The 16,829-nt window shown below is 43.4% G+C and overlaps 1 protein-coding gene across 1 annotated transcript in view; it reads right to left on the bottom strand.

The window, feature by feature from the left end:
• The window catches only part of FHDC1 (FH2 domain containing 1), a 1,772,510-nt gene that overhangs the window by 815,679 nt on the left and 940,002 nt on the right, over positions 1-16,829 (bottom strand). Inside the window, exon 5 of the mRNA XM_044062462.1 lies at positions 3,771-3,873. Within this exon, the coding sequence (XP_043918397.1) occupies positions 3,771-3,873 (103 nt within the window). The remainder of the gene's footprint in view (positions 1-3,770; positions 3,874-16,829) is intronic.

The following is a 16,829-nucleotide window of genomic DNA, read 5'->3' as shown; positions in this document are numbered from 1 at the left end:
GTAATAAAGTATACTTTTTGCCTACACACCATTTATTTATTACATTTAGGTTCATAGGTTCATAGGTTCATACTAGGCTATCTGCCCGAGGGCATTTATAAGCCTAGCCCATAGTTTTGTGGCTTACGCCACCCCATTAGTTTGGAGAAACTATGCTCATTATTTTGCTGTGCCTCTGTCGAGCAGTGACACTGAGGTAACCCCTGGGGTGTATCTGCGATCTCCCATCCATTGGTCAAGATTCCTCTTGAACAAGGCCAGCGAGGTGCTCTGCCTCACATAAACCGGGATTTTGTTCCACAGCATAGGGAGTCTTTGGGTGATGAATCTATCCCTCCAGCACGTCCTATTAATAACCGTGTCGAGGTTTAAGTCTCCCGCCCTTGTGGCTCTGAGGGATCTAGATTTTTTGAGATGAAGCATGTTCATCAAATCTGGGTTTGACATGGCCTTGTATGTCAGGCATAGGTCACCTCTGAGCAAGCGGTAAGCAACTGAATATAACTGGAGTTCTTTCAGTCGGGCAGCATAAGACAGATTTTGAGACCCTTTATCCTTTTGGTGAGGAACTTTTGTGGCCTCTCCAGCTGCTGCAAGTGTCGGGTCAGATACATTCCGAATGGGGCATTGTACTCGATCATTGGTCTGATGAGTGATGAGTATAGGGAGACTATGACTTCCCTTGATCTAGATGTGAATCCCTTCATGATAAGGTGGGCAATGTAGAAGGTCTTCCTAACTAATTTAGCAATATGAGTGTCGAATGAAAGGCTACTGTCAACCTGGGTTCCCAGGTCCCTAATAACTTCTTCTGTGTTCAGGGGATTGCCACCTATATGGTAGCTAGGGGTAACCTTATTTTTCCCGAAGGGTATGACTATGCATTTCTTGGCATTTAACTTTAGGCCATGGCTCTGGCACCAGTTATCCGTTTCTGTGAGACCCTTCTAAAGAGAAAATATTGAAGTATAGCTCACTATGTATAACCTAGATATTGTTATTTATATTACTCAGTAAATATGATATTTTCCTTCCAACTAAAAGGTTTTATATAACTGCAGACCGAGTCAGTCTTATACCAAGACTATACCTTATTGAAATATATCTTCCTGTCTCATTATAACAATGCTTGCAATTGTGAGAGCTCTGCCTTTTATATGGATACTTCCTTATTTTCAGAATGTTAACAGAGAAAGTTTTAACTTTTACAAGAAGGATCAGTGGCTGATAGCTTAGCAGGAGATTCAGAGAAGTTGTTGCTATTATAGTGTTGAAAGAGTTTGTTGCATTAAATGTTTGTGTGTTAGCAGGACGTGCAGCATCAGAGACTATTGTGACCAGAACTGTTATTCATCCACATCTGTCTGTGATGTTTCTGTCCACCTGTAAAATCTAATGCTTACATGACGCCCTTTTTCTGTATATGTGTGGTAGCATGTAATGCTTCCTGTTGGCGACAGGATATAAACTAGAGGATTATGATGAGGTCTCTGATCATAACCAGATTGTTGTATACTTGAATGGACATCAAGAAATTCACCTCAAGCGAAGAATAAAGCTCGGCAGGTGAATTTTGGAAAGTACTATGAAAGCTTATCAACTAGGTTTTGATTCGAGAGATTAAATCATAATTCTTTCAACATGTCTGTCATATTCTGCAGTTATATAAAACCTTTTAGTTGGAAGGAAAATATCATATTTACTGAGTAATATAAATAACAATATCTAGGTTATACATTGTGAGCTATACTTCAATATTTTCTCTTTAGATGAATGAATAATTTCTCACATGCCTGCACTGTGCTCACTTACTACAAGGACAAGCTTCTTTCTTTCCTGTCTGCACGTCATGCAGTAGACAAAATAACATAAGTACCATACCAGCAACATATATTTCCTTTAAGCTTGGCTTGCTCTTTAAAAATGCTAATTTTGCTTCCAGACATGACAATATTTTAGTCCTCATACACCAACTCTGCTAGTCATCTAAGCTCTGTAATACATTCTGAAAGAAATGGTTCCCTGTCCTTGACTATTGTCACACTTTCTGTTAAACTTTTTCACTCACAATATTAGGAAGCACTTGAATGGCTGATATTATTCTGAACTTAAGGGGCCCTGGGGCACAGAGGAATAAAGCCCTTACTGTGCCCCAGAGTACCTGTGTTCAATTAACTGCACAAGTGCTGGAGAGTCACAGGGGGAGGATGGGTGTGAGTTATGGAACTAGGTATACACCCCTTTATATCATGCTGGATAGCTAACTGGCTCATTGACAGACCCAGGAGGTTAGAATCTATGAGGCCACCAGTGAAGTCCCTCAGGTTTCTATGCTCGGTCCACTTCTGTTTGGCATCTATTTCTCAAATGTCAACGCCAATGTCAAAGGCTTCTGACTAATCAAGTTTGCAGATGATTGCAAACTGGAAGATTATCTCCAAAATGAGAATACCCTTCAGGAAGGTCTAATACAGACAAACACGATGTCAAAGCCATGGTTTAAAACTCAGTACCAAGAAACACATTACAGTACCTTTTGGGAAGCCTGCCACCCTGGGTAACTACACCATCAATAAAACACCCGTAAACGTTGACACCGATGTCCAAAAAAAGTAAATAATTGTCTCCAATGTGGAAACCAAATACCACAGCGAGACTTCCATACCTTGTGTGTTACTTGTCTAGGCCCAGACCATGACGTCCCCCATTGTTGGTGCTGTGCTTTTAGACCATAATAAATCCGTTTGTCATTGGGATGCAGTAGTAGGAGGAGAAGATGTCAATTTTTGCCTTGAATCAGTTGTGCGAAGAACCTCCTTGGAAGCCAGTGCCTGCGTAGTGGCTCCAAACCCAACCAAAGCGGAGACAACCAAGGGATCGGATGATGAATCATTCCCCGTGGCATTCTGGACTCGGAAAGGGTCTCTGTAGATGCTTGTGAAGGAAACAAGTCGGGCATCAGGGGCTGCGAATGCACCTCACTGAATTCCTGAGAAATGACGACTTGCTTCTGGGATGGGTCATCTGAAGGCTTAAGTTTGTGTGGTGTGTCCCTTTCTTTATCTTTTAGTTTTTTGGGAATATCCACAGACGGCAGACTGATGGATGCCATTTCGTAATGCAAGGAACTACTTCAGAAATGCCTGGCTACAAATTCAGCTCTACGGTGAATAGTCCTAGAATTGAAAAGTGCGCAGTACCAACAATGGGGGGATGTCGTGGTCTGGGCCTAGACAAGTAACGCACAAGGTATGGAAGTCTCGCTGTGGTACTTGTTTTCCACAGTGGAGACAATTATTTATTTTTTCGGACATCGGTTAGTGCAAGAAAAAGGTGCCCAACGGGGTACTTAACTTTTGTCATTTTCAGATTCAACTTCCACTCTGGCAATGACCGACCAGCACACACGCAAACTGCTTTTGCTTCGAGCACCACAGCAAGAAAGACTGATGTAATGGCGCCGGCTGCTCTCCTTTATACCACTGATGACGTGATGTCAGTTCACTCGCGACAGCAGCCGGCGCAGGGGAAAAGCTTCACTCTGATATTTGGGCCGACCAAGGGCTACCCAGCAGGGATAACCTCACAAGTGATGACTGCAACAGTGAAACACGAAGAACATCTGTGGTTTAGAATTTAGATATGCTTGAAGTCATGTTAGAATTCTACAGATATAGACAATCTCCTGACACAGTCCACTTTAAAGATGAAATTATACACATGTCCAAAATATTGAGAACAGGCTACTAAAAATAATGCAGAACACCTACCTCTTCTGATTCAGGTAACAACTTCTGCAGATCACGCAGAGTCTCTGAACCATACTGTTCACTTCTTCCCAAATGAATATCTTCAACAATGCTCTGAACTGACCTAAAGAATGCAATTCAAAACAATCAGTAGGTCTTCATAAGCTATCATTTGTTAAGACTATCACCAAAAATAAGGCAAGTAAACTTTATACAAGATAATGCATATTATCTTCAGAGCAACTGTCACCCTACTTTCCTTCAAAATAAATCAGATTTATAATGTAAAATGATGCAGTTTACAAGAGTTCATGTTGTGTAATTTGTCTGATAATACTTTTTGCTATGGTTACACCTTTGCTTTGGAACTCCTACATCCATCTCCTAAAAATCTATCTGTAGACAAATTCTTCAAAACTGGCTTAACGCACAACCTTTTCAAATAAACTTTTGCAAAAAATTAATATTTAAAATTAATTTCCAGTCTTAAAATTCCACATTTTTGTTGTATTTTTTTTAAACTAAGTGGTTCAGACTAAGCTGCAACTAACATTAAATTTTCCTGTTATGCTAGTTACTATGGCCTAAATCTGAACCGCTGATTACCTTTGTCTTAGCCTGCTTTGAATCTGCCTTTACAATTTAATGCAATGTAGAGGCAGATTCCGCAAGAATTAATACAGCATTGTTGACAGCCTCTATTACCCTGCAGGACTATCCCAATACTCAATACTATCACAGCAGGGAGGCAGAGTACATCTTACAGTATCTGATGATGTGCCAAAACCACAACTTAAGTATACCTGTTATGTTAGGATAATTTAATGAGAATCTGCAAATGTCTGTGTGAAAAAGCTCATTACCTGGTTTAGTACAATCATCACAGAGTGTTGAGATTAACTGAAGTCAGAAGCTACCACAGCACTACCAATGCTTTTGCTGTAATACTGAATGCATGACAGGTAAACATCACATATGAAATACTAGGCCTCAAGATACAAGGGTGGCAATAGTACAAAAGTGCAGTTCAATCTATTTAAAAAAGTATTGGTTTGTTCCCTGTTTATGAAGGAAATGACTCGTACAGCAGAAGCAGGTGGTCCACTTCTGCCATCTCTAGGCTCCTCGGCTACAAATCTGTTGAGTTAACTGCCATGCAAAGGCAACCCTAGGAGAAGGAGGATATATGACATTAGTATTAGCTGTAACAGAGAAATGTTGTACTTCTCAGGAATCTAGTGACTGAGACTTTAACACTATGTTATTATGATATAACAAACCTGGCTGTGTTGCAGACTGATGCCAGTCAATCTGGCACTGAAGCAATGTGGTTATACAAGAACGAACCAGATGCATTAACAGGTTAAGAGCTATGACAGAGGCTCAAACAAAGTGTGTTCAAACAGAAAAATAGTTACTGGCTATTGTGTATCACTGAAAGAAGCTCTATGAATGTAAGTATTACAGACAGGTTACAGCAGAATCTTTTCATAAGCTGCTACAGAGCATCTTTCCTAAACCGCTGCATAAAAAGTCCATTGACACTGTACAGAATATGACTGCTACTAAAGAGGTTTGATTTAACTGCTGTGTATAAACCAGGCAAGGAAATACACAGTGAAGAAACTGTGCCCACAATATACATCAAATGTCACAATGAGAATATTTTAACCCAGTTTCGTCCAAAATCCTACACTCACCAATTTCATCAGAAGACTTATCGGAGTTTCAGGTCTGTATTACGATGTCAAAAGATGAGTTAACCAAACACGTCTTTATCAACACGTAAATATTGACATTGTGAAATGCCAAATGGCCACTTCAGCTTTTTTTTCCCAGGGGAAAAAATCACTTGGCTGTCATCGGGGATTTGCCCTTTTCCCCACTGTAGTATGATCTCGGAGTTGGTATATTTAGTTAGGGGGTGTGGGGGGCACAGCCCACCACTATGTAGGGTGTGAAAGTTTGGTTTATTTGTCTACGGTTGAGAAATTTTTTCCCCTGTGAAGTGAACATTCGGCATTTGAAAAGGTCAATATTTACGTGTTGATAAAGACGCCTTCGGTTAACTCGTCTTTTGACATCTTAATATAGACACAGAGTTTCCACATCTTGTGAGTAATAGTTTGCAGGTTTTGAAAAATATGGACATATTTAGACAGTTAAAAATGTTAAATCTGCCACATAGAGCTCAAAAGCAACTCCAAAAATGCAATAGTACTTTCAAAAGGTCCTAGATAATGTAAAGCTGCTTCTGATCTTATTCAGTTCAAAGAATGTTAGCACCCCATCTGTGTAGAACAGTACTCTAAGTGCCCTGAGGTTAGAAAAATAGGGATGCCTCTTCATAAACTGTCAATATTCTTGAAGTCATTTTTTACACATGGTACTCCTGACATACTTATCACAGATGATAGTCTGCAGTCTGTAAGTCAAGAATTCAGAGCTTTTTCATAACAGCAGATATTCTGACGCACCACATCATCTCCAAGATATGCTCAATCAAATGGTCAAATTGAGAGATTGATTCAAATTATAAAAAATGTTGCTGGCTTAAAGCAGGAGTGCTGTCTTGCACTTTCTGAATAGGGAAACCCTCCACATTGACCTCTGTGTCCTTTAACAACTGGTGATGAGAAGAAAATGAGACCACAGTTGTCAATAACCTTGGTTCTGTTTCACCTAGAAAAAACACCAAATGTACAAGCTGCCTAGTAAGCTGTTCAACAGAAACAGAAATGTTACTGTGATTGGTCAACCAAGATATATTTTATGCAGAGACCAGAAGAGAAGCTCAGAATTCCAAATCAAGTTGCAAAACACTTGGAGCAACAATATGCTATTGTGATTGGTGTGTCTTAATCCTCCAAGGACCTACATTAGGTCGAACCTGAAAAAGAAATAATAATCTTGCACTGAACTGGACTGGTTTTATTCAGGTTAGGAAAGTAACGGAGAAATTGCTATTAAGGGGCAGTCTAAGCCAAGAACTTTCACGAAGTTCTCCAAATGTTCCAGAGTGTGACTCACACAAGCATCCTAATAGTGACTCTGTACATGTCAGTTCCTCAGTTACACGATCTACTACAAATAATCTGCTTAAATATGACCAACAACTGGATGCAGCTTTACCACCAGCTAGACTTCAACATCATTTACTAATGACTGGAAATTACCTAAATATAGTGCAGTCATTAAACAAAAATCAACTAGATAAGTTATTTTACAAGCTACAACAACAAGGACTGAATCATAATGCTACTACTGTGGTGTATTCAATGGACTGTGTTGTCTTGCCTTAGCTAGTGCTCTTTGGGGGCGGGGGAAAGTGCATGACGCAAGGGCTGTGAGACAGGAAGTTGGTGTATTGTAATGTATGTTGGCCGGTCAATAAAGTTTGGAGTTGGTACCAACTGCACACAGTTGTCCCGCGTCTTCTTTCTAAGGTAAAAGAATACGACATGGTGTCAGAAGTGCTGTGTGGCTGTGCCTGGGAGTGCTGACCTCTTGCTGAAGACCGTACGAGTGGCCAAGTGACGTGGAGAGCGGACATGTCGGACGACGAGAATGGTCGGCAGCCACGAGCTAGAATCAACATGGCGGCTAGCGCTCCCAATGCTACGTTCAGTATTCAGCCGCCAGAGCCCTTTGACTTCTCCAAACCCCACGAATGGACACGATGGATACGCCGGTTTGAACGGTTCCGGCAGGCCAGTAATTTATCTTCCAACCCAGAAGGGAACCAGGTGAACACCCTGATATACTGTATGGGCGATGAGGCAGACGATGTCTTGAGAGGCCTCAAGCTAACCGAGGCAGAGCACCAGGAGTATGCCAAAGTGAAAGATGGTTTAGAAAGATTTTTTATTGTCAAAAAGAACATTGTTTATGAACGTGCACGATTTAACATGCGAAAACAAGAACTGAACGAGACTGTTGATGGTTTTGTTACTGCCCTGCATGCTTTAGCCGAACACTGCAATTATGGGACGCTGCACGACGAGCTTATAAGGGATAGAATTGTTGCGGGCTTGGCAGACACCAGACTGTCCGAGCGGATGCAGATGGAGAAAGAGTTGGACTTAGAGAGCTGTAAATATGGCCAGACAGTCGGAGGAGGTTAAGAAGCAGCAAACGGCCTTGCGGTGCGACAGTACCGCCCTGCAGTATAACGTGAATGCTGTGCAGACACCACAGGACACCAGACGCAGGCCGGAGGCCTCGAAAGGTTGGGGCAAGCCCTTGGCACCGATTTTTCAGCGCCAGGCGCAAAAGAGTAAAGACGCTCCGAGCTCGCAGTGTTACAGGTGTGGGGGGCCATTTCACCATAGACTCCTATGCCCGGCGACTGCTGCAAGATGTCGCTCGTGTGGGAAGAAGGGCCACTACCAGCGGGTCTGCCGACAGTTCAAGGCGGTGCAGAGTATTGAGGAAGACGAGGAGCCGGGTGAGCGTGAAGAACAGGGGTTCTTCCTTGGTTCTGTCTCCTCCGGGAACCATTCCTGGATTGTGGAGGTGAAAATACAGGGCACACCTATGACTTTCAAGCTTGACACGGGGGCGGATGTTACTGTTATCTCCAAGTCAGACCTGCACAACTTGTTCAGTGGGAAGAATGCTCCTGTGCTCCAGCAGCCGGAGAAACCCTTGTTGGGTCCTGGAGGGATGCCACTGGAGGTTGCAGGATCCTTGGAGCTTCAGCTCGGCTATGGACAAAGACAGACATGCGAGAAAGTGTATGTTGTAAAAGGACTCCGCATGCCGCTTTTAGACCTTCCTGCTATTTTGGGGCTGGGCCTCCTGAAACGTGTTGACACTATCACCATGGAGTCTTTGAAGACCTCATACCCGGATTTGTGCTCCGGGTTGGGGGTAGTGCAGCGGAAATACCACATAAAGCTTCAGCCAAAGGCGGTGCCATACTCTCTGAAGACCCCCAGGAGGATACCACTGCCATTGATGGGGAAAGTGAAAGAGGAGTTAATGAGGATGGAGGTGCTGGGTGTCGTTACCAGAATGGAAGAACCTACTGATTGGTGTGCAGGCATGGTGGTAGTCCCAAAGAAAGACAGTAACAGGCTGAGACTATGTGTAGACTACACTAAGCTAAATGAATACGTATGCAGGGAAAGGTTCGTGCTGCCCTCGGTTGAGCAGAGTCTTGGGATGCTTGCTGGGGCGAAGGTGTTTAGCAAACTGGATGCCAATATGGGGTTTTGGCAAATTCCTTTGTCAGAGGAGTCGGCTGCGCTTACCACATTCATAACCCCTTTTGGGCATTTCCGCTTCAATCGCCTTCCCTTTGGCATTAATTCTGCACCCGAACACTTTCAACGCATGATGGCAGAGGTCATTGAAGGATTAGAGGGTGTGATTTGTCACATGGACGATGTGTTGGTCTGGGGGCGTTGCCAGGAGGAGCACGATGCCCGACTTCACGCGGTATTAAAGAGACTGGAAGAAGCAGGTATTACGTTGAATGTAGGGAAATGTGACCTGTCGAGGGGCACAGTGACCTTCTTGGGCCATGTCATTACGAATTCTGGTATAAGCCCGGACCCAAGGAGGACCGCGTCCATCACGGAGATGGCAGCACCTGCTACAGTAGGAGAACTCAGGAGTTTCCTGGGCATGGTGAATCAGGTGGGAAAGTTCATCCCTCATTTGGCTGAGAGGGACAGAGCTTTGAGAGACTTATTATCAAAAAAGAACAGCTGGTACTGGGGTGGGGACCAGGAAAAGGCATTCAATGACTTAAAAGAGGCAATCACCTCACCTCCAGTTTTGGCTGTGTATGACCCGGAGAGGGAGACGAAGGTTTCCGCGGATGCATCATCCTTTGGGTTAGGGAGCGTGTTGCAGCAACAATGGGAGGACGGCTGGAGACCCGTGGCATACGCATCAAGGTCACTCTCACCCACAGAGCAACGATATGCACAGGTTGAGAAAGAGGCTCTAGCGTCTACCTGGGCATGTGAACGCTTTCGAGATTACCTATTAGGCAAATCGTTCTGTCTAGAGACTGATCACAAACCCCTGGTTTCATTGCTGAGAGGTCAGGCGCTGGATCTTCTACCGCCCAGAATCCAACGCTTTAGGATGAGATTGATGCAGTTCTCATACACGGTGCAGTACGCTCCAGGGAAATCACTGTGGGTGGCAGATGCCCTGTCACGTTCTCCACTTAAAACCAGGCTAACCCCGGAGGAAACAGAGTTAATGGAGGACACGGATATCTACGTGAACAGTATTGTGGAAAACATGCAGGTGGAGCCATCCTTCCTCCAAACACTACGGGAGCAGCTGAAAGCGGACAGTGTGTGTGCGCGGGTCATGGACTTGTGCAGCCAGGGGTGGCCGCTGTATGCGAACCAGGAACCCTTACTGAAGAGCTACTGGCCAGATCGTTCCACACTAACAGTGAAAGATGGGTTGCTTTTAAAAGATTCGCGCCTTGTTATCCCCTCTGCCATGCGTAATGAGGTGTTGTTGAAATTGCATGAGGGACATCAAGGCATTGTGAAGTGCAAAGCCAGAGCCTGTCAGACCGTCTGGTGGCCTGGGCTTAGCCAACAGATAAATGACATGGTTTTAAGATGCAGGACGTGCATCTCAGAGAGAAGGAATCCTCCTGAGCCCCTCATTCCAACAGAATGTCCTGACCGACCATGGCAAAGAGTGGGCGGATTTATTTGAACTAAAAGGACATACTTACCTTCTTGCTGTGGACTACTTATCCAGGTTTCTTGAGATCGCATTGTTGAAGCATAGCAAATCCAACGAGGTCATCACCCACCTAAAATCTTTCTTCGCTCGCCATGGTATCCCAGAGGTACTTGTGTCTGATAATGGACCTCAGTTTTCAGGGCAGTCTTTTGCGGCCTTTGCAACCGCTTATGGCTTCGAGCATGTCGCAAGCAGCCCCAGGTTCCCGCAGAGTAACGGGGAGGCAGAACGTGCGGTGCAGACGGTGAAGAACCTGCTAAAAAAAAGTGCCGATCCGTACATGGCTCTCTTGGCGTACAGGACAACGCCACTGCAGAATGGTTATAGCCCTGCGGAACTTCTTATGGGACGACGGCTGCGGACCTCTCTTCCGATTCATCCTTCGCAGTTGGACCCTGTGCTGCCGGACTGGAGAAGGCTCATGGGGAAAGAGGGGGAGAAGAGGGTGTATAATGGCGAAAACTACAACAGACGCCATCGGGCAAGGCCGCTGGGGGATGTGTTGCCCGGTGACCAGGTGTGGGTGACAGATATGAAGACCCCAGGTACTGTAGATCAAAAACATTACTCGCCGAGGTCATTTAAGGTAGATGTGCCCCAAGGGACTGTCTTGCGAAACCGTGTGCATTTGATTCCCTTACCTGAGCCTGACTGTGAATCAAACCCTGGGTGTCCGGAAAGTGTGCTAAGTAAGACCGATGAGGCCTTGCCATTTTGCAATGGCCTTCCCGAACCCGGGCACATAGTGATGTTGTGAGGACCAGATCAGGAAGAGTTATTAACAAGCCGGACCGTTTGGACCTGTGAAGATCAGGGTATAAATAACAATGTCATTGGGGTTTATAGTAATCTGAATGTGGCTAAGTGAGCATTTTGTGTCAATGTACCAAGTTCGTAGTGAAGTGGAAGAAATTGAATAGATCTGGGTTTTGTGTTAAGTGAAAAGGGGCCTTATGGAAAAGGAGATGTGGTGTATTCAATGGACTGTGTTGTTTTGCCTTAGCTAGTGCTCTTTGGGGGCGGGGGAAAGTGCATGACGCAAGGGCTGTGAGACAGGAAGTTGGTGTATTGTAATGTATGTTGGCCGGTCAATAAAGTTTGGAGTTGGTACCAACTGCACACAGTTGTCCCGCGTCTTCTTTCTAAGGTAAAAGAATACGACACTACATAGCATATATATATTATTTATTTATTTTTTTTTTTTTTTGCAAATTTTGTATCTGAAAAGAAATCATGTATGGCATGTGAGTCTCTAGTCTAAAGTACAGCTGAACAAAATACAAGTTTACTGTTCTTAATGCAGTTAAATGTGAGGAGAGGAATGAAATGTATAGTTTACTACATCTTTAAGAATTCCCTAAATTTAGAGTTTCCATAAATATCTCTCTACCTCTTACTGCAAGAAATTTGGACAAAGCCTAAGATAAGGGGTGGACAAAAGCACATTTATAGGGACAGATTTTAAATATTGCTCTTATAAACTTAGAAAGTTGCTAGAGTAACAAGTTTTGTATTGGCATGAATTTTCTAGAGTATATGAAGTCTAAAACTCAAACGTATGTCATTTAGTGACTTCTATTCTTTTTTTTTTAAATAAATACTGTTATTGAATTATCAAATGTGGCATAGGCAAATTTACATTTATACCAAAGTTATCAAACTGTATTAACAAATTAACATTAGCAAACATCATACTTCACATATATTGCTATATATCATATAACCTAAGCAACATTGCATAAATTATTCAACTCCTGCCCCTTTTTTAAACAAGAAACGTCTTTATTAAACCATCACATATAACATAAGAAATCATACATTTATATAAATGAAAATATTCCACACTGACACAATGCTGGTTACAAGCATTTTACATCACAAACAATACTGACACACTCCCAGTTGTAAACATTATACATCATTTACAATCTAACCAATCATTTTCAGTGAAATATTACATAGCTCATTTAAGTCCTGCCTTCTTTCAAACCTCATTCCTCCCCTGGATGTATTGTTCACACAATTTTCTAAAGATCTCAATTCAAGCTGTTTTATCTTCATTACTGTAGTTACCAACTATATCAGAAGTAGTGAATATATAATAGTGACTTCTATTCTTAATGATTTGCCAAGAAACTACAGATTTTATGTGGAACATACGAAAATATGATATGCTCGACAAGCCACGATGCTTCGCTAGGGACGGCTTGCACCTGTCACCCCTGGGCTTTCGGATATTGGCAAAGGCTCTTGCTACCCCCATAGTGCCTTTTTTAGGCAAGGCTCAAAAGACAAACCCACCTCCATAGGTATCACAAGGGATAAGAAACTAAGAGTAATGCTACTCAATGCCAGAAGTCTAAACCTCAAGATGCACGCACTCGAAACTCTCCTTAGCATGGAGAACATCGATATCTGTGCAGTAGCAGAAACCTGGTTCAGGGCTCCCGAGAGCACCCCAGCACTACCAGGTTATACCTCATACCATGCTTTTCGGCCCCAAAACTTGGACCGAACCACAAAAGGAGGGGGAGTATCGGTATTCATCAAAGATACCCACACCTCCAGGTTGGGGGCAAAGCACGAAGCATCAGAGACTATCCATGTGCAACTAACAGTGGGTAAAACTGCCTTCCAGTTTATAGCCTGCTACAGACCACCCTCCCAACCCAGGAACCCCACTCGGCCTTTCTGAGAACACTGGAAAATACGAAGGTCTCTCCAAACACCATTATATTGGGCGACTTCAACTACCCAAACATAGACTGGGAGCATTACTCTAGCTCCAACACCCTAGCCCAAAGGTTCCTAGAATTTATAAACTCAAATGCTATGGAACAACTTGTTACCACTCCCACAAGAGGGGAAAACATACTGGACCTGATCATCACCAACATGGGGACTCTATGCTCCAGACCAGAAGTGTATCCCTCACTGGTAAGATCAGACCATAAACTAATCTCACTGCATATTCACATCCCGACCCCACCCCCTGCCCAGAAAACCACAGTGAAAAACTTCTCTAAAGCAAATTTCACACTCCTCAAAACCGAGGTGGAATCCTTCAAAGCCCCCGGGCCTGTGGAAAATACGGCCCAGACCGCAGAATCCTTTATAAACGCATTCTATGAACACCTTCAGGAATGCATGGATCATGCGATCCCAAATAAAACCAAGACCCAATCCTCCAAAGGCAGACGTCCTGTCTGGTGGACCCCAGCCATAAAAAACTATACAATAGAAGGAGGAAGCTACTAAATGATAGAGCAAAATCCCAAAAAGGGAAGGCATCACTGATCAGTATTAGCAAAAAACTGCGGGCACTCATAAAATTGTCTAAGGCCAGCTTCGAGAGAAAAATTGCACAGAACACTAAGGATAATCACAAGGCTTTCTTTAGTTATGTTAGGAACATGGGTGGTAATTCCCAGATATGCTCAGAATTAGTCCAAAATGACAAAAAATACACTGAACCCACAGACATTGCCAACATCCTAGCTGACAGGTTCAGCGCAAACTCCCACCAAAAGGGCAAATATCTATCCCAGCAGAGTGCTGCCCCCCTGACATCTCAGATGCTCAGGTAAGAGACGCCCTCTCCAAAGCAAAAAACACAGCATCAATGGGACCAGACGGTGTCCCGGGTTGTGTCCTACATGAACTCCAAGAAGAGCTAAACCCAAACATAAAACTACTGTTCAATCTCAGCCTTACTACAGGATATGTACCCAAAGAGTGGCGTACAGCAACAGTGGTCCCTCTCCATAAAGGTGGTGCCTCAACGGATCCTGGAAACTATCGCCCCATAAGCCTGACTAGCTTGGTCTGCAGAGCTATGGAAAGGATCATCATGGACCTCATAAATAAAGATATTGGGGACCTACAGACACTGGATCCTACCCAGTTCGGCTTTGTTAAGGGCAGATCCTGCCTCTTAAACCTGGTTGATTTCTTTGAAACAGTCACCAAGGCCATTGACGAGGGGAAGGTGGTCCACACAGCCTACCTGGACCTCGCAAAAGCCTTTGATACAATACCCCACTCGGGCATTATAGATAAGCTCACCAGCTTAAATATAAACCCCTATGTCACTAGATGGATTGCAAACTGGCTCAAGGACAGAACCCACATGGTTAGAATTGCTGGAGCCATGTCAGACTCCAAACCAGTTACAAGTGGCGTCCCACAAGGCTCAGTCCTGGGACCTCTCTTGTTCGGTATATATTTCTCGGAGGTACAGGCCAACACGAAGGACTGTGACTGACCAAGTTCGCAGATGACTGCAAACTGGGTGCCATAATCGACTCTCCAGCCGACATAAGCATCCTCCAAAAGGGCCTCATAGAAACAGACAACTGGTGCCAGAGCCATGGCCTCAAGCTAAATGCCAAAAAGTGTATAGTCATCCCCTTTGGCAAAAACAAAGTGCCCACAAATTACCACATAGGTGGTAATCCATTAAGTACGGAAGAAGTAATTAGGGACCTGGGGACCCAAGTTGATAGCAATCTCTCATTTGACAACCACGTGGCCAAAGTGGTTAGAAAAACATTTTATATAGCCCACCTAATCATGAAGGGATTCACATCTAGATCAGGGGAGGTCATCGTGCCTCTTTACTCATCCCTCATCAGGCCCATAATTGAGTACAATGCCCCTTTTGGGATGTACCTTACCAGACACCTGCAGCAACTGGAAAGACCCCAAAATTACCTCACCAAGAGGATCAAAGGGCTCAAATAGATGCCATATGCTGCCCGGTTAAAGAAACTCCAGCTCTACTCAGTTGTATACCGCCTGTTCAGAGGCGATCTGTGCCTGACGTATAAAGCCATGTCCAACCCGGAATTAATGGACATGCTGCACCTCAGAAAATCCAAATTCCATCGAGCTACGCGCTCGAGAGACTTGAACCTCAGCACTGAAATAAATAGGACATGCTGGGGGGACAGATTCATAACCCAGAGGCTCCCTTCGCTTTGGAATAAAATCCCAGTCCAGGTTAGGCAGAGTCCCATATTGACTCTCTTCAAGAGGACTCTTGATGAGTGGATGGGAGATCGTAGGTTTACCCCAGGTATCACTTCTGTGTCACTGTTAGACAGGGGTACGGTATACTAACCTCGAAAAAGGGCATAGCAAAATAAATTTAAAATGGGTGGCGAAAGCCAAACACATTCTGGCTAGGCTTATAAATACCCTAGGGCAGATAGCCTAGTATGAACCTATGAACCTATAAAAATCTGTTATGTTGAGAGGTATGCTTCCAGGATGTCATGACTGTTTTACTGAGGCAGTTACTATCATTACACTAACTGTGGTTGCTTACTGAATCAGCTTTTGTGTGTCTTTGTGGTTATTTGCATACTGTAGGTAGCTACAAAGCAACTGTGAACCTCACTCACCTCAAAGTAAGACAACCGTGTAGGTACAATTTAAACTACTCTGTAAACCAAATGATTAAATTATAAACTTGCCACATAACATCACATAGAGATTACATGTTACACGGTGGATTTGTTCAATTGCTGCTACTTCTAACAGGATTTTCTGCTGCCCCCCCCCCCCCCCCCCACATAAACTGGAATTTGCCCAGTTGCATAAGCCAGTAAACAAAATATAAAGATAATGATACCACAGATGTGATGACAGTCAACATCTTTCTGTAGTGGCAACCCTCAAGATCATAACCAGCTCCCTATCACACGTGGTAGACGCAAAATTGCAGTTCTCAGAATTATGAAAAATTTACTTTATCTCTAGTGCCTAAACAGACAGCTCACAATTCAATGACACACTATTAATGCTTTCTTTTTTTTTCTTTTTTTTTTTTTTGCAGGGGAGTGTCATCCCTCAGTATGTGGTACCCTCCTAACTGGAAGACAAATATATGGCCAAATCAGATAAAAAAAATGAATGATCAACCATTTCTAGAGAAGAAGAGTGAACAGTTCCACACTCTAAAAATGACGACATACCTGGACAAGGACAACAGCCCATTCCAGAATGCGCTGACTGAACAACTTTGAACTCCAAGACAGGTAAAAGACCAGACCCTTTATTAGAAGGGTGGATTTCAAAAGTTGATCAACTTCAAAGAGTCTGAGGTCAGGTGTTGCAGCATACGTGGTGGAAGGCAATTCTAAAAGACAGACTCAAATCATTATTCCGAGTCCAATGGTGCTAACGAATTGTTATCCTGAGAACCTGAGTAGTTTCTTTCAGAGGCTAATGTTGATGGCGGGGGTGTGTATTATTTCTAAATCACTGTTTTACTTGTCTCATTATTTTTTAAATCACTGGTTCTTTTATCTCATTATTGTATGGTAAAAATACAAACTTGTAATCCAGTCA

The sequence above is a fragment of the Protopterus annectens genome, chromosome 2.part1, assembly GCF_019279795.1.
Source record: "Protopterus annectens isolate FY-2018-M chromosome 2.part1, PAN1.0, whole genome shotgun sequence".
NCBI lineage: Eukaryota > Metazoa > Chordata > Ceratodontiformes > Protopteridae > Protopterus > Protopterus annectens.
This window is presented reverse-complemented; position numbering and strand designations above follow the sequence as displayed.